This window comes from Colobus angolensis, unplaced genomic scaffold (assembly GCF_000951035.1).
Source record: "Colobus angolensis palliatus isolate OR3802 unplaced genomic scaffold, Cang.pa_1.0 Scaffold84, whole genome shotgun sequence".
Taxonomy (NCBI): Eukaryota; Metazoa; Chordata; class Mammalia; order Primates; family Cercopithecidae; genus Colobus; species Colobus angolensis.
In genome coordinates, this window is record NW_012122265.1 from 2,030,096 (window position 1) to 2,051,122 (window position 21,027).

At 59.1% G+C, this 21,027-nt stretch overlaps 3 protein-coding genes across 8 annotated transcripts in view; 1 reads left to right on the forward strand and 2 right to left on the reverse strand.

Annotated features, from left to right (window-relative positions):
• The window catches only part of IGF2 (insulin-like growth factor 2), an 8,653-nt gene extending 7,034 nt beyond the window's left edge, over nucleotides 1-1,619 (reverse strand). Inside the window, exons 1-2 of the mRNA XM_011930080.1 lie at nucleotides 1,241-1,619; nucleotides 519-683 (exon numbers count right to left, since the gene is read on the reverse strand). Coding sequence (XP_011785470.1) covers nucleotides 519-680 — 162 coding nt within the window. The 5' untranslated portion in view covers nucleotides 681-683; nucleotides 1,241-1,619. The remainder of the gene's footprint in view (nucleotides 1-518; nucleotides 684-1,240) is intronic.
• On the forward strand, nucleotides 892-8,194 carry LOC105503230 (putative insulin-like growth factor 2 antisense gene protein). The gene is given in 5 exon segments (XM_011930079.1): nucleotides 892-1,086; nucleotides 1,088-1,331; nucleotides 6,061-6,074; nucleotides 6,717-6,874; nucleotides 7,679-8,194. Coding segments are annotated over 5 exon segments (552 nt in total). The 5' UTR covers nucleotides 892-1,026; the 3' UTR covers nucleotides 7,755-8,194.
• INS (insulin) overlaps nucleotides 6,971-21,027 on the reverse strand; it is a 15,167-nt gene continuing 1,110 nt past the window's right edge. For 2 of the 6 annotated variants that reach the window (XM_011930074.1, XM_011930075.1), the window contains exon 3: nucleotides 20,524-20,746. In XM_011930074.1, the coding sequence (XP_011785464.1) occupies nucleotides 20,601-20,746 (146 nt within the window). In that variant the 3' untranslated portion in view covers nucleotides 20,524-20,600. Of the gene's footprint in view, nucleotides 7,094-7,928; nucleotides 8,175-9,880; nucleotides 10,104-20,523; nucleotides 20,747-21,027 lie in introns of those variants that run through there. The other 4 variants (XM_011930078.1, XM_011930077.1, XM_011930073.1 and 1 more) reach the window with 3 other exon arrangements.

The following is a 21,027-nucleotide window of genomic DNA, read 5'->3' on the forward strand; positions in this document are numbered from 1 at the left end:
TGCGCGGGGACGAGGCTGAGTGGGGGGCAGGGAGCCGCAGAGCGCCAAGGCCATGCTGAATGCCCGTTCTAGAGAATTCAGGGGCCCCATCTAGGGTTTCTGGGGTGCCAGGGCGACCTGTGCTCGTGAGCTGGGGTCTCCGGGCAGGAAGGGGCAGGAGGGCTCCCAGAGCCCTGCCAGGAGGCTGCACTGCGGGTGCGCCCCGTCTGAGTGCAGATGCAGGTGGCTCGGGGCTGGATCGGGGGATCCTTGCTGGTTGCTGCGGCGGAGGGGGCCCCTGGCCTCGGGCGGGGCGCGCAGCCGCCACCTGCCCCAGCAGGAGGAGCCGGCCACGCGGCGCTTGGAGCCTCAGCCAGATCCCGAGCGCCCCCCGGTGCCGCGCCGGAGCCCCGGAGCCCCCGCCAGGTGCGGGACGCACGGAAGGCCTGCTGGGCCAGGCCGAATCTGGGCCAGGCCTGGAGCCTGCCCGACCGCCAAAGGAGAGAGAATCAGGGCGGGAAACACAGCTCAAATCCTACCTGCATGGCCGAGCTCACCGGGGTGCGTCTAAGTAGCTCGCCTTTGCGGCCCACCCAAAATATCCGGATAATGGTTACCCCGTCCTCAGTGCGTTGGACTTGCATAGACGCGAGTTCAGTCTCGGGGGTCACCACGATAATTTGGGGGTCTGGGGAAACCATCTCCTGGAGAGTTTGAACGATGTAAGAAAGCACTGTGATTTTTATCAAGTCAAAACCACGCACAAAATCCCGCACCCCGCCAGCCCCCCGCCGCCAAAGCCTGGTCAAGGGGAAGGGGCCGCCGGCGGAAACTCGCGCCCCCCAGGCCCCCCTCGCCCCCCTCGCTCCGCCATCAATCACTTCGCCCGCGCTCCGCGCGCGCCTCCCGGCGGAGTCCTAGGCCCGCGGGCTAGAGACGCTTTACCGCCCGGCGGGAGCGCCTCTCCTCCGCGTCCCTTTCCGCAGCCCCCTGCCCACCCCACTTTGGGGCCCTCCAGCCTCTTTCCCCACAAATGAGATCTTTGCAATGAGCAAACCAAAGTGGCGCGGATTTCGGGGCGCCCAGCCGGAGCGAGCGCAGCCGCCAAGCCTCAAGTCCGCAGCCGGGTCCCGTGCCCCACGCCGGCCTCTCCGGCGGCAGCCGGATACGAGCGCCAGCACCGGCGGGACAGCAGCAGATGAGGGCCGGGAGCCGGGCAGGGGCGCAGAGGCGGCGGGGACCGGCGCGGCGGGGAGCTCACCGCGAGGCTGGAGGCTGCGATCGCGGGCGCACCAGGAGCTCAGGCGGCGGGCGATCGAACGCTCTGTGGCGGGCGGTGGACGCTGCTGAAGGTGAGCGAGACCCCGGGGCCAGTCCTCAGCGTCCGGGAGCAACGCCCAGTCCGTTGTTGGAAGACCCGAGGACAATGCCCAAATTTGGGGGAGACTGGGGGCAATGCCCGGCCGCTTTCCTGGACGCAGGGAAGCCCTGTCCACGTCCTGAGGGCGCGCGGCCGACCCAAGTGTGTTTGGGCAACGCTAGAGAAATTTCCCAAATCCTAGTTGCTCTGGGGACTTCGTAGGAGACAGAAAGGCCCGAAACCAGTGCCCGCTGTGCGCAGGGTTGGGGAAGCTGCAGTGGGCGGCCGTCGATCCGGGAACAATGCCCAAATTTTGGGGAACGCAAGGCAGAGTTCTTTCTGCCTTGCGGGCTTAGCGAATGGGTGTCCTGGAGGAGGAGACCCCGGGGACTCCGTTAATGTGGGAACCGTGATTAATGACTAAACCTGAGACTCCAGAAAAATAGATTACAGGTTTGGGGGATGAAAGAACTTGCTCCATGCAATTGGGAACATAGAGAAAGAGGTGTAAAATAGGGGCCAGCTAGCTTGGGGAACCCAGGAAATCCCAGACCAATTTTTGAGGAGGGGTAGTTAAAGGAAATTCTCCATATGAAATTGGGAGTTTTGCCTAAGAGGCACATTGCCTAAAATTGGGAGATGAAAGCAAGGGACACATTTTGGGGATCCAAACACATTCTTGGTGTGTTAGGGGGAAGCTGAGATTAATTTTCACATCTTAAGAATACAAGTTAGTGGCCTGGACGCTGGCAGCATGCGGAGAAAAATAACTTTCATAATTACTGTGGCTTCAGGGAAACGTTTTAATACCCTTCAGAGATGGAAGAAAGCACTGTCTAAATTTTGGGGGAGCCTGGAGTGTGATCAGTACATTTGGGGAAAACAAACAAAAAAAATCAGTATTCTTTTTCTATGTCAAATTTTAAATGATTTCCATTAGTTTATTTTCGGTAAATAAGAAAAGTACTATATATTTTCCTGGACAGTGTCTGCATTTGGGGAAGCCCCAGTGAAACACATTTCAGGTTTTGGGGACACATGGAAATTACCCAATGGAGATTTGATATCTAAATGTCTGGGAACCTGGTTAGTAGCTAGGAAACTTACAGGTCACAGGTTTTTTCATGCCTGGGATTTCTGGGACCCAGGGACATTTTTTAGTGTGCTTTGGGGGTCTATGGAACATTTTCTAAATGTAGGGGGACCCAGGGCAGGGATCATAAAGTCAGGAGACTCATAAATCAGTATTTTAAAAAATAGCTCAGTTGTTTTTGTGAAGGGAGAAAAATCTCAATTTGCTTGGAAGGCTGGGAGACGATACCTCAATTTGGGGGCTCCAGGAAAATCGTTTTTGAATCTAAAGATCTAGGGAAGTCACTCATAGTCCTTGGAGGACTTGTACATTTTAGATAGGTATGTTTTCGAGAAAGAGGATTCAGAGTTCCTAGGTCTTAGGACTTAGGAATTTTCAGATTTTGTGATAGGGAGTGTACAGTGTGTTTGAAGGAAATATTGCTTAACTTTCAGATGACTCAGTGGGTTGTTTGGAGCCCGAGAAATCAGTGCCTTCCTCTGACCCGAGGGCAATGCTGAATGTTTCCAGAGGGCCTGGAGAGCAGCATCCAGAACATCCAAGTATGGGGGACCAGGAAAAGGGTCCAGTGTGATCCTGGCCACTGGGGTTTCAGACCAATGCCTGAATTTTGGGAAAGCAAGATTCTTGTGAGGAAGCTCCGGGGACCCAGAGAATTGTTTAATAGTCAACGTTGTGATGCAGAGAAAATGCTCAGAACGTTTGGGAACTGGGGCCGTTAGCAACACCTGGCATAACAGAAATAAAAATAGCCTGTGTCCAAGGGGTTCTTTTGTGCTTCGTTTAGCCCAGAGGGACCCGTGAGACCCTGTGCGATTTGGGGACCTGGAGAATCCTGGGTCACACTTGAGCACCTCCTGGTAACTGCTCAGTGTGTTCCAGGGACCTGGGTGGCAGTGTCTACACTTAACGGACTTGATTCATGGCCAAGCAGCCTATGGAGCCATAGACATTAATGCCGCAAAGCTTTGTGACTCACACACCCACAACATTCTCAATAGGTTTTGGGAATCATTGGGGAAATCTCTCCATTTTATGAAACTCAGGCAATCAGAGGGCAGGTCCTTTATGATTCGGAAAAGGATTGAATGTGCTCTGGGTGTAATGCCCGAATTTGGGGGAAGGTATGGGAAGCAATTTTCATACTCTGAGGGTTCCAACCTTCCAGCTCTGCTCAGTGTCATGAGGGACTTGGGATTCAACGTGTAAAATTTAGGGAACCCAGGTTAGTGCGAACAGATTTGCGGAACTAAGTAGCAAATGTCCCATGCTGAGGTGAACGGGAAGGGTGGGGTGGGGGTGCGGAATGGGGCGGAAATGTGGGGGAAACAGTTAGCTTAGGAGACCCTGGAGTTAATTTTCAAAATTATGGGGGGAAGTTCCACTTGTTTGGGGAACAATGTCTAAGTGTGGAATGGGCACTGTCCACATCCTGGGGAGCCAGGCAAATCGGTCAGCGCGACCACCACGGACCAAGGGCTTCGTCTTTAAAATTAGGGAACCCGGGTCAGTAGTCTGTAAATCTGTGGGACCTGGGGAGGGGTGTACAAAACTGTCCAGAGCCTGGAAGAAAGCAAATCTGGGGACCCAGGCGACATAGTGTAAGTCTGGAAAAGCCAGCCCGGGCTGGTGTGTTTTGACGTCCCCGGAAATTAATGTCCAAGAAAATTCTTGTGACCCGTCGAAATGCTGAATGTATTTGGAAGACTTGGGAAGCAATGCCTCAATTTAGAGGATCCCAGAACAAGTAAAATGTCCGAGTTTGGGGAAAGCAGGGAAGTCGTTCCGTGCATTGGGGTCCCCCGAGGACCAAGGGCTAATTGTTGAGCTCAAGCTTCCCGGGCCGCGGAAGGAAGGCGCTGCCCGGGGTTCACCTTGACTGGGGCGCGCGCGGAGCACTGGCGCCCTCCCCGGGGAACGCGAGCGCGGGCGGCGCGGGCAGGTAGCGCGGAGCGCCCTGGCGCGCACGGCCGGCTGAAATGCTGCTTTTCGTTCTTTGGGTTTTTTCTTTTTCTTTCTTTCTTTTCTTTTTCTTTGCTTTCTCCACACGGAGAGCGCGTTTGTGGCGGCAGCCCGAGCTTAGCGGGCGTCTGGGTGGAAGGAAGAAACCCAAAGGCCGCGAGGGAGCGACCAGGACGCTGCTTCCCGGGAGCTCCCGGGACTCCCAGCTACCTGCTCGGTCCCCGCGTGGGAGGTCCGCAGGCTTCCCCTCGCCACTGCGCCCCACTCGCCTCTGCGCTGCGAGCCTAGGCGAAGCCGCGGCCGAGCCGCCACCGGGGGCAGGCTAGTCCCCGGCTTGGCTTGGGGGCCCAGAGCACCCCCGGCGGCCACCCCGGCCCGCCTCGGAGCTTTGCGCGCGCCATTCGGGCCTTCGCCAGCACCAAACAAGGGTGAAGCCAGTTTTGTTTGGGTAACACTGAAGAGGAGAGGAAGTGGGGAGGAAAATGAGAAACAGGGGCCGGTGGGGAGGGGGGTGCAGGACTGCACGCCGCTGGGGTGCCAGGCGTCTCTTTTCGTTCTCTCCAAGCGAATTTTCAGGGAAAGCCTGTCCACTCAGGCTGGGGAAAGCCCAGTTCCTTAAAGGCAAATATTAAACCCGCGTGCAGGCGCCCAACCGCACTGTCAGCAGGAACAAGGTCACCCCTTGGCGTTGGGCAATGTCGGCCGATGGGGCAGTGGCCTTAAGGGGACCTGTGCGGTGGGTGGGGGGACTGCCAGAGAGGGGGCACCGCTGGGTACCAGCAGAATGCTGTAGGATCTTGGGGCAAGTACAGTGGGCACTACTTGTCCCCATTGCCACCCCACAGGAGGACCCCCGCTAGAAGGGGGGCATCTCAAAGCCTGGCACTGGGGAGGCAGAAGTTCACAGCCTTGGACAGGTGTGGGGAGCTGGGCAGGGTGAGGCATCTCTTCCACATTAGCCTGGCAAGACGGAGAGAACCCCCCCGCCATGAAAAACAGTCCATTTTCCACCCAGAGCACAAGACACGTGGGAATGTCCCCTTCAAATTTCTGTCTGCATCAATCACCCCCAAGTCCCATTCCAAGAACATCTGGTCCATCTCCCTCCACCCATCACTGCCCCCCCTTCCCACCAGCCTTCTGCAGCCTCCCCGTGTCCCTAGCTCTCTGGCCGCTCCAGCCCGTGTCTATAGAACAGGGAGCCTCCAGCAGACAGTCCCCAGACTGTGCTGATGTCTTCCTCTGCAAGGTGACTTGTAAATTTGGAGGTGAGGAGCATTTGAAAAGTGCCTGTCTGCAAACCCGGATCCTGGGAGTGCAGACTAGGTTGCTGAGGCTCCTGTCATTGACAAAACCAGGGCCCCCAGGGCCAGCTCTGGGCTCCCCGCTCCTTTTCCTCCACGCCTGCTTCCCAGGCTGGGGACGGGATGGGCACTGGGGGAGAGCCCCATTTCCGAGTCGTGGGCTCTCCTCCTCTTTGGGGGTGCTGGGGACAATGACACCAGTGACCTGTTTGGGGGTCTCTTCCCCTTGTTCTACCCTGCAGAGGTGCCTTCCCCCAAGGAGCTACCACTCATGCTTGGAGACACAGGCCTGGACTTTTTGAGGTAGGAAGAAGGCTGAGGTCACCTTGGGGTGTCCACAGCAGGATGTAGTGACCCTGTAGGGAGGGAGGAGCAGGTGGGGGAGTGGGGGGACACACACGTTCCCCGTCCCTCACGGGGCTGCCTGCTGAGTGCTCTCCTTATTTAGTCAAAAGTGACCAGGGCAGGCTGGAGGCTGCGGCAGACCCGGGTCACCCTGGGACTCAAAAAGCACACCGGCTCCCTGCTAGCCAAGACCAGCATCCGGGTTCTCCCCAAGACCGGCTCCTTCCCTACGACTTCCAGCCCCCGGAGGTAGGAAGGGTCCCACCAGCAGTCCAAGGGTGTTAGGAGGGGGCTGGGGTCTCCTCCTGCCCAGAGCTTGGCTGGCAGGAACTTTAGCCCCAAGCAGCGCCCTCCCCCAGCCCTGAGCCAGCACCTCACCAGGGCAGTGCTGGTCTCCTCTCCACTGGCAAACCCAAATTCCACAGAGAATGAACATCCCCTCAAGGACTCAGACTCACCCCAGGGAGCCTGGCCCATACCCCAGCCTCAGCCTGTGGCCGCTGCACATCCCCTCGCTCACCGGCCCTGCAGTGGGCCTTTCCCATTCCCTTTTCCTCCCGGGCTCTGGCTCTGAGCTAACCGCTCACCCATCCATGGGACCAAGCCCAGCAGTTTACAAATGCAGTTCCTTTCTCCAAGGGTCCTCAGAGCGCCCCTCCATCACCCCCTGCAGGGCGCTGACCTTGCGCTCGCTCCCCTCTCTGGCGAAGGACACGCTCGCTGGCGTCAGCCCGGCTGGCCTGGGAAGTCGGACGGAGGACCCAAACTGGAAGCCTCCACGCCAGACAGCACAGACCACCCTAAGGCTGCTCAATCCACCCAAAGCCAAAAGTACGTGGAGGGATATGCGTCCAGGTTGGGGTGCTTGGGAGAGGGCCCTGGGAAAGGGGTTCAGACGGTACACGCCCCGAAGCACTGAGACGGCGCCACTGTGTTACTATTTTATTGAGTGTCTAAGCTAAAGACAGCTTTGAAAGAACACTCCTGGCTTCTATCTGGGATGGGAAAACCAGCCTGAAGAGTCCACTGCTGGGTCCCTCCCTGCAGACCCTGAGGGAGGCCCCTGTCACGGGGCAGGTGCAGGGACTCCAATCCATGTCCCTCCACCTCCAATGCTCCCCAAGTCCTGGAGCCTCCCCCATCACCCCAGTGCCTGACCAGTGAATGGGTAATGCCACCACCACAGAGCTCCCTCCGGCTGAGGCAGAGGCCACTGGCTGGGCCTTTCTAGCCACCTTCCACCCTCCTCACACAAAGGAAGCCCCGCAGGCTCCTGACCACAATGGGATCCTGATGCCGGAGCCCCTCAGGCCCTTTGCTCAGAAGGCCTCTGGTTATTGTCTCAATTCTGAACAGCCAGGCGGCCTGAGACTGTCACCCACTTTGACAAATAGGGACAGACAGAAAGGTTAGGCTATTGGTGCAAGACCCCACGGTCAGCAGCCTGGGGCAGGGAGAACCCAGGGGTCTCACAGTCCCCAGCAGAGCCCAGCTTTCCTTGGGTTTCCAGATTATTCCTAACTGATATAATTTCCCTTTTTCCCCCCTCTATCCACTTTCTGCCTATCTTCTCCCTCTTGGCTGCCTGCTCTCTCCTTGCCCCTCTCCCCTTCTCTGCCCTTTTTCCTCTCCCAGGAGCTCCCCCGCCAGGACCTCAGTGCTGTGGAGACTGCAGGAAGTCTGCTCTGCCCACACCTGCTCTGGCCCCTAGAAGGAAACACCTGGAGCCAACCACAGAGCTCCAGATCCCAGCTGTGTGACTCAGAATCCACGCCAGCCTCTCTGAGCCACAGCTGCTTGCAGAAGCAGGTGATCCCAGTCCAAAGACTCCGGTACAGAGCCTGTGGCCCTCTCTGCCAGGCCTCAGGGTGCCTGAGACACTCACCTCTCTGCCTCTGCAGTTGGGGCTGGGGCTGGCTGCCAGCCTCAGTTCTGGGAGCGCTGGGGTCGCCTGGGCCACAGGCCACAGCAGCTCAGCTCGGGACTGGGCTCTCTGGCCACTCTGGCCTGCTGGGGCTCAGGCTGTGGGGCAGGCTGGGCAGGGGGCTGAGCCAGCAGCGATTCGGAGCCCTGGAGCTGGGGGCTGGAATTCACCTCCGCCCACACAAGCTCGGTGGTGACTCTTTGGTCCCTGGGGAAAAGCAAAAAGATGTTGCTGAGATTACCTCATTTATTTATTTGTTTATTTATTTAGAGACGGAATCTCTGTCACCAGGTTGGAGTGCAGTGGTGCAATCTTGGCTCACTGCAACCTCCACCTCCCGGGTTCATGCCATTCTCCTGCCTCAGCCTCCCGAGTGGCTGGGACTACAGGCGCCCGCCACCATGCCCAGCTAATTTTTTGTATTTTTAGTAGAGATGGGGTTTCACTGTGTTAGCCAGGATGGTCTCTATCTCCTGACCTTGTGATCCACCTGCCTTGGCCTCCCAAAGTGCTGGGATTACAGGCTTGAGCCACTGTGCCCGGCCGATCTCTTTTAAAAGCAAAGCGCCCCCATACACACCAAGCCTGAGCCCGTCCCATCCCCCTCCCCTGGCTGCCTTCGGATCACCTTGTCAGGATTTGAGCAGTGGCTCCCCCTCTAGCCCCTCCCCTGCCTAGAGCTCCCTTTTTCAAAGTACAAGGGAAGGTAGAAGTGGTGAGAAGTTTGCCTAGAAAGGGCGTTCTGGTGCTGATGGAGAGGCTGAAATCCTGTGAGACAGGCTGCCCAGTTCCTGGGTGAGGGTGGGCTTCTGCCTGGCACTGGGGGTGGAGGGCTGTACACAAATGGCCCACCTTGAGGGGTCACAGCATAGAATATGAAAGCCTCCTCCACCTCCAAACACTCCCACTTTGAAAGGAGACAAGGAGGGGGGCCCGGCAAAAGCCACTGGATGCACAGCTCTGCCTTGACAAGGCCAGTGAGGGAGGGGTGGCTGTGCTTCCTGGGGAAATGAATCCCCTCCCCACAGACACCACCCTGGGTGGATTAAGGAGTCTGGGTCCAGGGCGCAAGAAAGAAAAACTTCATGCATGAATGAGAATTCCCAGGGAAACTGCCTTGGCCCCAAGGCCCCTCTGTGTACCAGGGAGGCTGAGAGGGTGGCAAGGGGGACCAGGTGCACCATCAGAAGGAGAGAAGTTAAACCTGGGGGGGACATGGAGGGGCATTGTTGCCCGCTCCCGGCCTTTCTCCTCAGTCTCCTGTCCACTTTCTTGCTGGTGGTCAGGAGGCATAGGGAGGTGGGAGAGAAGGAAGCTTTACTTTTAAAATGGTGTATATGTGTGTGTGTGTGTGCGCGCGTGTGTGTGTGTATATATATATATAAATAAAATATCTGCACCAGAATCTCGGGCCCCTGGCTCCTCTGCAAAGTCTCCTGTTTATCTCTGGGAATGGGGTGGGGGATGCAACAGGGGGAGATTTTTCACACAGAAAGACTCTATCCTTTACACTTGTGAAGACAGCTGTGTGTTCCTGCTGGGAAGAGCCGCCTGGCCCTCCTCCCCTACCCCTCCCATTTTGCTTGGTGAATTAGTAAAGGAAAACCTATTTTCCTTGCAAAACCCTCAGTGGCTTTGTGCAGCCCTATAAGAAGAACCCTCTCCACAATGGCCTTTCCCGCCAACCCCCCGCCAAGTTGAGGCTGCTCTCAGGCTTCCCTGCCACCCCCCACCCCCGAAGCTGAAGTTCAGGCTACTCTCAGGAGGCTTCCCTGGACCCTCCAGCAGCAGAAATTCTTCCCCTCCTTCAGAAACCAGGATCCTGGCAGCTGCCCCAAGCTCCGGGCCCACCCACGCCTGAACACTCAAAATGCAGCTCTTCTCCCACACTCAAGGGATGGGAGCCCAGTTACCTGTACTCTAGTCTCTGCGCAATCCCCGCAGCTCCTGGACAGTGGATAAAGAGGACTGGGGAGTCACTGGTGCCCAAGGCTCTCTGCCGAAACTGCCTGGATGATGATCTGCCAGCCTGGCCAATATCAGCAGTCGCCACCAAAGCAGGTGGTGTTCTGGCTGTGGCATCCAGACCCTCTGGCCAGGTTGACGTGGAGGAGGAGGAGGGGGACAAGGCTGAGGCTGGAGGAACGAAGGGCACTTTTAGAGTGTGCATGTTAATGCAGCCTCTACAGATGGGATAGCCTCATCTCCGCTGAGCATGGCACCTGCTCAAATGCCAACCGAAATGATGGGTTTGCCCCTCACCTCCTCATCCCCTCCACTCCTTTCCCTGAGCCCCTCCAAATTTGGGGAGCTTTGTGCCAACTTGGTAGTGCTGAGGCCACTGGGGCAGCTGGCTCAGGCACTTGCCAGCACCAGGGCATGGTGCATCAGGGGGTGGAGGGTTGGCCCCCCCTGACCTGGCAGAAAGGCGCCTGTGGGCGTGGGCATAAGCCAGAAGCCCCCTGCCAGCCAGGAGGTGGGGGCTATGTGGAGGTAGTGGGGAGTGGGTGTAGCTCTACTTAGAGTGACACTTGGCAGTTACTTGACACCCTGGAATGTTGGTGGGCGTGGCACTGGCAAAATGGGGGGGAATAAGGGGGAAAAAGCAGGGTTCAAGAATGAGCAGAAAAATTGGGTTTTAGGTGTTCGTAGTACAGTTATGTAGCATGCAGTTATGTCCTTCCACGTTCCATGGGCAAGGATTTGCCCATAGCTGGGGGATTTTCCGCTTCACTATTCATGTCTGGGATCTGACCTCGTACACTCCATGTGTGGTACTAAGTTCTAATGATGCTGCTGCAAGTGGCACTCACAGGCATTCCTGGGTGGGGTGATTGGACAGGTTTGCAGCCTTCCTAATCAAAGCACAGACTCAAAGCTGACAGCAGCTGGGTGAGGGTTCACATAGAAGCACCCACCAGATTGGACTAAATCACACTGGAAATTTCTAACCTCTTCCCCAAGCCTACAGGAAGACCAGGCACAAATCAGACACACAGGAAGAGGCAAAGACGTGTACTTTCCAGAGAGCCACCAGTCCCCACCCTCCCAACACCCATGCACCCCAGCCACCTTCAGGGTATTTAGCTGACTAGCCTGGGTTGGGATTTAATTGTCCCCTCTCCCTTTTTCTTTCAAGCCCTCATCTTAAATCCTTTCATTAGCTGGAGGAATAGGACATCTAGTGGGGATAACAAGGATTTCAACAGGGAAGAGAGTTAGATTTGAAGGGGATTAAAATCTGGTGTGTGTTGGGGGATGTCTCCAATAAGATGTAGATGCCCCAGAGCCATGTCCTCCCATGGGAGGAGGGAAAATGGGATTTTTCACTTGGCTTTTGGGTGGGGAGGGATGCTAATGGCCCTGTCAGGTCCAGAGCACTGAATGGGTTCACAGTCTTTCCAGCTAAAGCACAGACTCGGAGCTGGCAGCAGCTCAGGGAGGGTTCAGAAAGAATCACCCACTGGATTAGACCAAGTCTTACTGGGAATTTGACACCTCTTCCTCAAGTCTGCAGGAAGAGAAGACACAAAACAAAGACTCAGGGAAAGAAACAAAACAAAGATACAAGGAAGTAGGCATGAAGCAGCCCTTGCTCCTGCTGACTCTAGCTCTGCTTTGGAGCTCGAGTCTGCTGCAAGATGCCCAAATATTGCAAAGAGTGACAGCCAGAGCCCTCTGGAGACACTTGGCTGGGACTTTCCAAGCTGCAGATGGACCTAGAGAGAGTGAAGGACTGACGCCAAGCCAGATGAAGTGATTTCATGGGATGTCCCCCAAATGAAGGGTCCCCAGGTTGAGGAGGTGGGCAGCTAAGGGGTTGAAAGGGAAGCAGCCCACGGGTCAAACTCCTGGAAACCTGGAGCCTCCCAGTCCCACAATGGTGTCTTGAATCCAGACTCTGCCCTGGACTGAAATTCCATCTCTGGATGGGCCCAGGAGGACCTCACTCTAGTCCGGGGCTATTTTATCCCATCAGGATCTTGTAACACAGGGTGTGTAAACAGAAGGAAAGCAGGGAGAAGGGGTCAGGATAGAAAGGGCCCCCGGGGAGCAGCTAAGCCATGGTGCCACCGAGGCAGGACTAGAGGCATTGGGGATCAGTGAGTTGGGGTGCGAGAGCTGTGATCCCACAGCACTACCTTTCACAGATTTTCCATGCAGAGGTCAGGGGGTACACACGCTTTATGGAGACAGGTGAGAGGGACCGCAGAACGGACAAAAACTGTGGTGCACGAGTGAGGGACGCGACATAGAAAAACCTCCTTGCTCCACTGCCTCTCAGGCCTGGGAGAGGCTCAGCCCACCCTTGTTCATGCCTGAGAGTCTTGGGAACCCCCAGAAATCTTCTACACCAAGCCTTCGCCATTTAGTGTCTTACGTGGCCTTATGCTGACACCTGGCGGCCATTTCTAGAATTACAGTGGCATAACCCAAAGGTCTTGGGCACCGCAATTTGGGGCACTCTGGAGGGGGACTCTGGGGGCAAAGTTAGGACACCTCCCTACAGTGTCGGGATGCCACGGGTTCTGCGCCTTTGTGTTTGGATCCGGGGCTCTTATCTGCTTCTGTCCTGGCATTACAGGACTGGGAGGGGGCGCTGAGGGAATTCCTCCCTTTGGGTGTCTCCTACCCCCCAGGGGGCTGTGGGCCTGGTGAGCAGCCTAAAGCTTAAGGCCTAAGCCACAGGATAGGTCTGGAAAAACCTTTCTGAAACATCCGTTTTGTTCTAAGAGAGGAAACTACTACATTAGCATGAAAATAAAATCAGATCTATTCCTGAGAGGCCCGGGGTAGAACGCTGGGATCCCCTTTCAGAGGCAGCGGCCCTAGGATGAGCCCAGATGGGCTGAATTTGGTTCTTAACTCGCTTCCCAGCCCCACCCTGCTCCACCTGGAAAGCGCAGATTTCCAAATCTGGCCCGAGCCTGACACCTTGTGGCCACGTGTGAGAATTACATCCACAGCTTCAGAAAGCACCTTGCTTTCCCAATAAATCGATATTGCCATGATGACCATGGCTACAGGGCCTCTTTACCAAATCTTGGGAATTGAGAGAAAAGGAGGAAGTAACTCACAACCTAGTCCTGAAAACACCAGATGGTGGCCCCAGAGCCCTACACCATGGAGGTACTGGAAGGCCAGGCTGCCTCTGCCGGGGAAGTGAGACCGTCCCTCAAAGGCGATAGGGCCACAGCCCGAGGGGTTGGCAGGGCCGAGCGGCCCACTGTGCCACTCACACATCAGTGCTTGGAGGACGGATGGGCAGGAGGGGCCTGGGGGCTAACCCAGTTCACAGCCCCGCTCTGCCAACGACCTTGCACAGACCTGTTTACGCCTCTCCTCTCCCTTCCAACCTCACCGCTTCAGTGGATGGGTCTGGGCAGCCACCTCTGGCACAAAATCAATGTTAATAAACGTTCAATTTTATGCTCCCCCTGACGTCGAGTGATACTTGCCCCTGCCTCCCCTACCCACGGCTGCCGCAACCTTTTTTGGTGGCCATATAGAAACACTGCCTAGTTGCACAGCAACTCTGCGGCAGGCCTAGGCAGCCCGGGAGATCTCTCTGCAAAGACTCCTCCACCTACTCCAGTAAATCTGGCTGGCTGGCAGAGGTCTCAGTGAACCGAGATCGCGCCATTGGACTGGATGATAGAGCAAGACTCCAACAACAACAACAATAACAATAAACCGAAACAAACTTGCCTGGGAGGACTCTGGGGTTTTCACAGCCTGTGGCTCATGAAGAGGAGGGAGGCTCCAGGAGCACCTATTTCAGCACTGGGCCGGATCTGCATCCCTGGCAGCAGGGGCCCAGTATGGACCCATCTTCAAGACCTCAGTGCCAGCAAGGCAGGAGACACCTCTTCCAGGAAGCCTCCCTGGCCCCACTCCCTGCTCATTTCTGCCTCCTCTGTTCTGAGCTCTGATGGTGCCGCTGAGGTTTCTCCCTGCCCTGGGCTTCCTTGGAAGCTGGTCTGGGGGTTGAAAGAGCTGCAAAAACCCCTTCCCTGTGATGGGCCTCAGGACCACGGATTGCACCTGGGTGTCGCAGGCACCTCAGAGCCCCACCTGCTGGTTTTTTTGTTTGTTTTGATTTTCTTTGTTTTAGTTTTTGTTTTTTCTTGGGACGGAGTTTCGCTCTCGTTGCCCAGGCTGGAGTGCAATGGTGCCATCTCAGCTCACCCCAACCTCTGCTTCCCAGGTTCAAGCGATTCTCCGGCCCCAGCCTCCTGAGTATCTGTGATTACAGGCACGTGCCACCACGCCCGGCTAATTTTATAGTTTCAGCAGAGATGGGGTTTCTCCCTGTTGGTCAGGCTGGTCTCAAACTCCCGACTTCAGGTGATCTGCCCGCCTCAGCCTCCCAAATTGCTGGGATTATAGGCCTGAGCCACCGCATCCAGCCCCTCCTGCTTGTTTTACTCCAAGATGAGCAGAGGCCTCCGTACCCCAGCCCCAGGCTCCTCCCTCGGGGAGCTGCTCCTCCCTGAAAGGTCCGTTCCACACATCCTGTTCATGCCGGGTAGCCATGGGGACTGCCACTTCCCACGGAGGACATGCCAGCTTCCCCTCGCCTGTGGTGCCCAGAAGTGAGACACACCCGCGGGGCTGGCCCCGTGATCTGAAGGCGCAGGCACAGAAAGCAGCTCATGGGTGTGCTGAAGCCAGAGGCGCAGCTGCCCGAGGGCCTGCCGCTCACAGACACCACTGAGCTACACCACCCGGCAGCCGAGGCAGGCAGCGGCTCCTTTGATTCCCTTCTGATAAATGAGGAAACCAAGGCCCAGAGATGCTAAGTGACTTTCCCAAAGCCACACAGCCACTAGCAGCAGAGCCAGGACATCAACCCCGCCTGCCAGCTCTCACCCTTCAACCCCACACTGGCCCGGGTGGACACTCACTGGCCCTGTGGACGCTGAGGGCCTGTGGCTTCTTGGCACCCACAGATCACAACCCGTTGTAGACCTTGAGGCCACAGCTACCCCTTCTTCGTTGTCAGGGCCAGCCCATGCCCAGCCAGGGGGAAGGACCCAGGTGCTAACTCCGCATGGGTCTCTGGCGAGGGCAGCATGGGCAGTGCTGGGCTGGGTCTGCGCCCCTGGCAGTGGGAGCCCAGCGTGGACTCATGCTTAAGGCTGCAGTGCCGGCAGGGTCTGGGACACCTCCTTCAGGAAGCCTCTCAGCTTGCTGGCTCCTGCCTGCTCTGTTCTGAGCTCTGGTGGTGCAGCTGGAGCTGGCATGGTGTGCCCCAGCCCTCCCTCTCTCCCGAGTTCTCAGGCAACCCCTCCCCCTACCTGGAACCTGGCCACCTGCTCCCTCCTTCCCCACAGCTGGGCCTAGGTTGAGAAATGCCCATGGAGCGTCTGCCCTGGGCCCACCCCCTGGTTGGCAAGGGAGGAAGCCCACCTTCCACTCACCCCTGCCCCAGAAAGCTTTCCTTGGACCTCGGAGGTCAGGGCTCGGAGGGCCCAATGGAAGACCAAGCAGCCATCCCCGGAGTCAGGGTTTGGGAGCCTCATTGCCTCCACCATGGGGTCCCCAGGATCTCCTCCCAGCCCCATCCTCACCACCCGCCCAGCCACCCGTGTGTAATGGGCCCATGCCAGGGATCCTGTGCTCTAGAGAGGATCAGGGGATGCCCAAGGTCCCTCCGAAGCTGGGCAGCAGCAGGCCTGGATGTGGGCAGGTGGTGGCCCTGTGGAGGCTGGGCTGGGGTGGGACTGAGCTTTGAAGTGAAGGTGGACTTTGAAGACAGAAGGGTGCGATTTGAGTCCCAGTGTGAGCAGCCGCAAGTTGGCAGGGCCGTGGGGGGCTCTGGCTCTGGTTTCCAAAAGCACAGATGGGCTGGGAAGGGGGTCAGTGAGAGGCCTGGGCGGAATGTGGGGCCCGCGGCGCCCTCGAGGTTCTGATGACTCAGCAGCCTGGGCTGCAGGGGGCAGAGCCTCCCCGAAGCCTACAGGCCTGCGGACCCCCAGGGCCGGGCCTCCTCGAGGCCAGTCTCCATCCCTGGCAAGGGCGGGACTGGCTCTGGCGCAGCCCTCAGCAGCCCTGTGACACTGCCTGGGGTCACAGCCACCTGGGTCTAGATATTCTCAGCCTCCCTGGGTGAGGAGAGCCCAGCAGGCACCACCTATCTTTCCCTCGGCCTGAGAGACCCCGACTCTGACTTAGTCCTCGGTCCACGGGCACCCTGAGATCCCTGCTATCTCCCTGCCTTGGAAAGTGGGGATTGTGGGGTGACCTTTTGGTATAGCCCCAAGCCAGCTACTAGGGGCAGCCTCAGGGACACTGGGAGGCTTGGAGGCTGCCTCAGCAGTCCCTGGGGTCAAAGAGGAGGATGTCTCCCGACAGCAGCAGATGGGCAGGAAGTGGGGAGTCCAAGCGATGTGGGGTGGGGACTGGGGCCACCTGGGAGCAGGGGAGTGAGCTGAGGACGCGGAGGAGCGGGTGGGAGGCCGGCAGGGAGCTTGGCGCCAGCACAGCACGGCTGGGCCGCGAGAGGGACGATGGGGTACCGCCTCCGGCCAGCCCCACTTTCGAAGGAATCTGCCTTGCTGTTCCTGCGGCCGAGGCCAGAAACAATAGTGGGAGGAAGGGCGGAGGGTGCGGAGGCGGCACCCCAGCGTGTCATCTCCGCGTTCCCAGACCTTGTCTACCCCTGCCCCCAAACATTCTTTCCAGAGTGGACCTCCCTCTCCTCGCGGCGCTGGCGGAGGGGAGCGTGGGAACACACTAACCCTGAACCGCCTGGACCCCAGCTCCAGGCCTTCCGTGCCCCCAGGTCCCAGTCCCTGAAGCCCCCTCCTCACATGGGAACCAGGACTCCACCTTCCGACTTGAGTGGCTGAGGGATGGAGACCCCTGGCCACCGCTGGCCTCCAGCCTCAGTAGCCCCCAGGGGCCCTGGCAACCCTCAGCGAAACCCACAGCCTGGTCCACCTCTGGCCACGGTGGGCTCGGCCACGACGAGTTAGGGACGGAGTCCCCCTGGTCTTCTCACCCTGGCTCTCTGTGATTCTAGGGCCTGCAGGTGGGGCTCAGAGTCTAACCAGAGGCTTTCTCAGAGTATTAGAGACCCAGGATGTTTGTCCCGGCCCTCTGAGAAACCCAGGCCGGTGAGAGGCTGGCCTGAGGCTTGACTTGGGGGCCGAGACTGGACCTGAGCAGGCGGGGGGCCTCGGTGGACCCCCTCATCATCATCAGATGCCTCCTCTCATTCCTAAGCCCCACGCTCTTCAGAGTGCCCAGCAGGGGCCCCCACAGCTCCGAAGAGTGTCCGGCAGGGCTCCCACAGACCCCACAGGCCCCACAGCCCCTGGGAGTGCCCAGCAGGGGCAGGATGCAGCTGCTCAGACCCTGGGTGGCAGCCGGAGCCTGGACCCGTGGCTGGTGACTGGAGTGCATCAAAAGTGAGGCTCTGATGCCATCTGCTGGTCGCACCTGTGAATGGCGGCTCCTGGCCACATTGCTGGGAGTGGAAAGGCGTCCATCCTGGAACCAGCTACCTCATAGCCTGGCTGCAGACAGACACTGGCCAATGTTCGGCCCAAGTTCTGCCCAGGGCTACCTTTCCCAGCGGCTCAGGCTTAAATACCACCTGTCTTGGCCTCACTCTCTTCCCTGGGCCGGACTCCTGCTGGGCACCAGGACCTGAAGGGCAGGAGGGTACCCTCAGCACCCCTGAGTCCACTCTCATCCCCCCAGGGTCTGCTCAGGCCTGGAGACAGGGAGGACAGTAAATATTTGCTGCCGACAGGGGAAGGCAAACACTGCCCCAACGGCCAGGCAAAGGTGCCAGTTATCCATGCCAAGAGCAGACGTAATCCAGGGAGCCAGCCTGGAGGCAGCCACACCGCTGTGTGTCCTGGGTGGGTGGGGGCACGTGCCATGTGCCTGGCTGCAGGTTTCAGTCTCCGCTTAAGGAACGTGGTATAAGAGTTTCCTCCCTGCTCAGCACACGTGAAGGCAGGATGCCCAGACAGAAGGCCGTGTGCGGGACGGCCTGCAGGCTGCCCTCAGTCCCCCAGGAAAGGGCAGAGGCTTCTAGGGGGGCCGGCAGGTTTGGGGAGCCTTGGGGAGCAGTTGCCTTGTGACTGGGGAGCAGTTAGATGTACCCAACGCCAGGGTGACCACCGGGGCTGAGTGCCCCTGCCAGCCCGGTGGGCGTGTGAAGCCCAGGCTCCAAGGCCAGGCAGGTCTCTGCACACTGAAGGGCTGTCTTTTAGCTTCCCAGAAGGGGCGGAGTATAGGCAGCGGCCCCGCAGGCGTTGCAGAGCCAAGCTCTGTGGGCCTGGCTCACATGGGGTGACCTGGGGGCTCCGGGAGCATCCACACTCCGCAGCCAGGGCATCTGGGGACTGGTGCCCAAGGTGGTGCCTGACAGGAACCTGGGTCTGATGTTCTCTCTGCCACCTGGGTCACCTTGGCCAGCTGCTTCTCGCTGGGCCTGGGAGGATGGAGCGGTGATCCCTTGCCCTGGCTCTGCTCTCCCGTGTGCACCTTTTCTAGGACACAGTGTGTGGGGGGTGGGGTCAAGGTGCTGGAGAAGACAGGATTGGGGGACAGAGTCCTAGGTCTCAACAAGGTGAAAACTGGCCCCAGCTCTGGCCCAGGGCGGCTGAGGGTACCGTGAACCATGGCTGCGTCTCTTTTGGGTGGGCAGCCTTGCCCTCTCCTGAGGCCTCAGGCCAGAAGTCCCCCAGGACAGAAGTCACAGAAAATTTGGCCCCTCAAAGGACACTCCTCAGCCGCTAGCACCAGCCAGTGCCAGCTGCCCTGCAAGTCCCGGAAGGCTGGGGTGGCTCCAGGAGTCCCTGGACACCAAAGGGCTCCTCCTGCTGCCCTCCACGCCAGCACATGGTCCCCCACAGAGCACTGACCCTCCCTTCCCAGAACGGGCCTCTGCCCATCACTCCCTACGACCTTGTTGGCCATCAGGTTCGGCCAGGGCAACAGCTTGGCCAATGGCCAACTGGTGGGCAGCCTCCCAGCTGGGCCACCAGGTCCTGCTCTGGCCCAGCCCCGCGCGAGCTCACATACCTCAGCTCCAGCAGGGCGCCCCTGTCTCTACCCGTGCGAGAGGGGCCGGCCGGGTGTTCCCATGGACGGCTGCTGCCGATCCCAGCCACTGCCTCCCTCCTCTTCCGGGGCCAGTGTCCGGCCGTCCACCCGCCTGCCCAGCCTTGGCCCCCACTCTGGAGGCGGGGCTAGCTGGGGGCTGTGACATCTCTGGGTGGAGGGGGCTCATGTGGTCATGGGGAAGGGGTGAGCTCAGAGCTTCAGGGACAGGGCTGCCCCAATGGCCAGGTCCCTAGCTGGAGGGTGAGCTCCTGGCCTCGAGGCCCAAGCTGGCAGTGGCCGGCAGCCACAGCCCATGCCAGCCCCAGGCCCAGCCATCCCCAGCCCAGCCCTGGGTGGAGCTCTCAGGAAAGGTGCAGATTGGTTTGGCGTCGGCAGCAGGCAGGTTGCCCCAGCCACAGGGTAGCTAGGGTCACCCGCTGGCCTCCCAGGCCACAGTAGCTCCAAGCAGCCCCGGGGTACTTGTCTGCCCACTAGGCTGAATGCCCAGCAGAGCCACCCTGTGCTCAGGGGTGCTGAAGAAGAGGCTCCGTGTCAGGACCCCCAAGGACCTGGAGTCAGAATGACCTTATCACCAGGGCCCGTGGGTCCTTCTGGGTGAGCAGCAGGTCAGTAGCAAAGGAAGCCAGCCAAGCGGCCCTGCTTTCTGGGAGAGGGAGGGCTAAGGGTCCACAAGGGGACCCTGGCCCTGGTCTCTGCCTCTGTGGCCCTGGCGGTTCCCTGGTCCTCTTGGGCTGCAATCCTCAGGGCCTTATGGCCAGGGTGCCCAAGGCGTGGGTTCTGAGGCCCTGCCCAGTGCTGCCGTGGTCCCTGCACCTGCCCCAGCTCATGGTGCCATGTGACCTCTCCTGCTTCCTCCAAGGCACCAGTGGGTCCTTCAGGTGTCTGGCTGGGCCTGGGCTGGCATAGGCTGTGGCTGCAGACAGCTGCCAATTTGGGCCTTGAGGCCAGGGTATGTGACTGTCCTGGGGCTGCCCAGAGCTGGGGATAGCGGGTGGCACTCGGCAGCCTCTCCCCACCTTCCCAGCCCCCTGCCCTGCAGGACCCCCTTCCTCAGCCCAGCCTCCTCCCTCCACAGGGACTCCATCAGAAATAGCTCTAAAAATAGAACCTGGGAGGGCTAGGTGGGGGAAAATTGCTGGAATGTTCTCATTCCCCTTCCTGAACAAGGTCTCTGGGGACTCCAAGAGTCCAGAGCTACTGAACAAGAAGTCATTTCTCAGTGGCCCCACCACCCCTGGCCTCTCAGAGACTCCCCCAGCTCTGATGCTGGACCCTGAGCCACAGGGTGGGGGTAGCAGGCAGCCGACAGGCATTGCCGCTTTGGGGAGAGCCACTGCATGCTGGGCCTGGTCAGCATTGGCACCTGTGGGCACCCAGAGAGCGTGGAGAGAGCTGGGAAGGGCTCACAACAGTGCCCGGAAGCGGGGCCTGTCCCAGGGCCCCCAAGACACACAGACGGCACAGCAGGGCTGGTTCAAGGGCTTTATTCTATCTCTCTTGGTGCAGGAGGCGGAGGGTGCGTGGCGTGCCGCCTGCGGGCCGCACCTAGTTGCAGTAGTTCTCCAGCTGGTAGAGGGAGCAGATGCTGGTGCAGCACTGCTCCACGATGCCGCGCTTCTGCAGGGACCCCTCCAGCGCCAAGGGCTGCAGGCTGCCTGCGCCAGGGCCCCCGCCCAGCTCCACCTGCCCCACTGCCAGGGCGGGCCGTGCAGAGCAGGTCCCGGAGCAGCAGCGAGGCAGAGGGACACAGGAGGACACAGTCAGGGAGAGACAGTGCCCACCTACCCACCAGCCCCAGGCCGCACTCCCACCCGTCTCCAGCCAAGCTGGGCCCAGGTTAGAGGGAGGGTCACCCACCCTGGGTGTGGACCCACAGGCCCCAATGCCCACATGTCCTACCTCCTTCCCCCGCCCCAGGGCGGTGCCACAGTGGGAGCCTGAACAGGTGTCCCCGGTACTTCTCCCCAGGGCC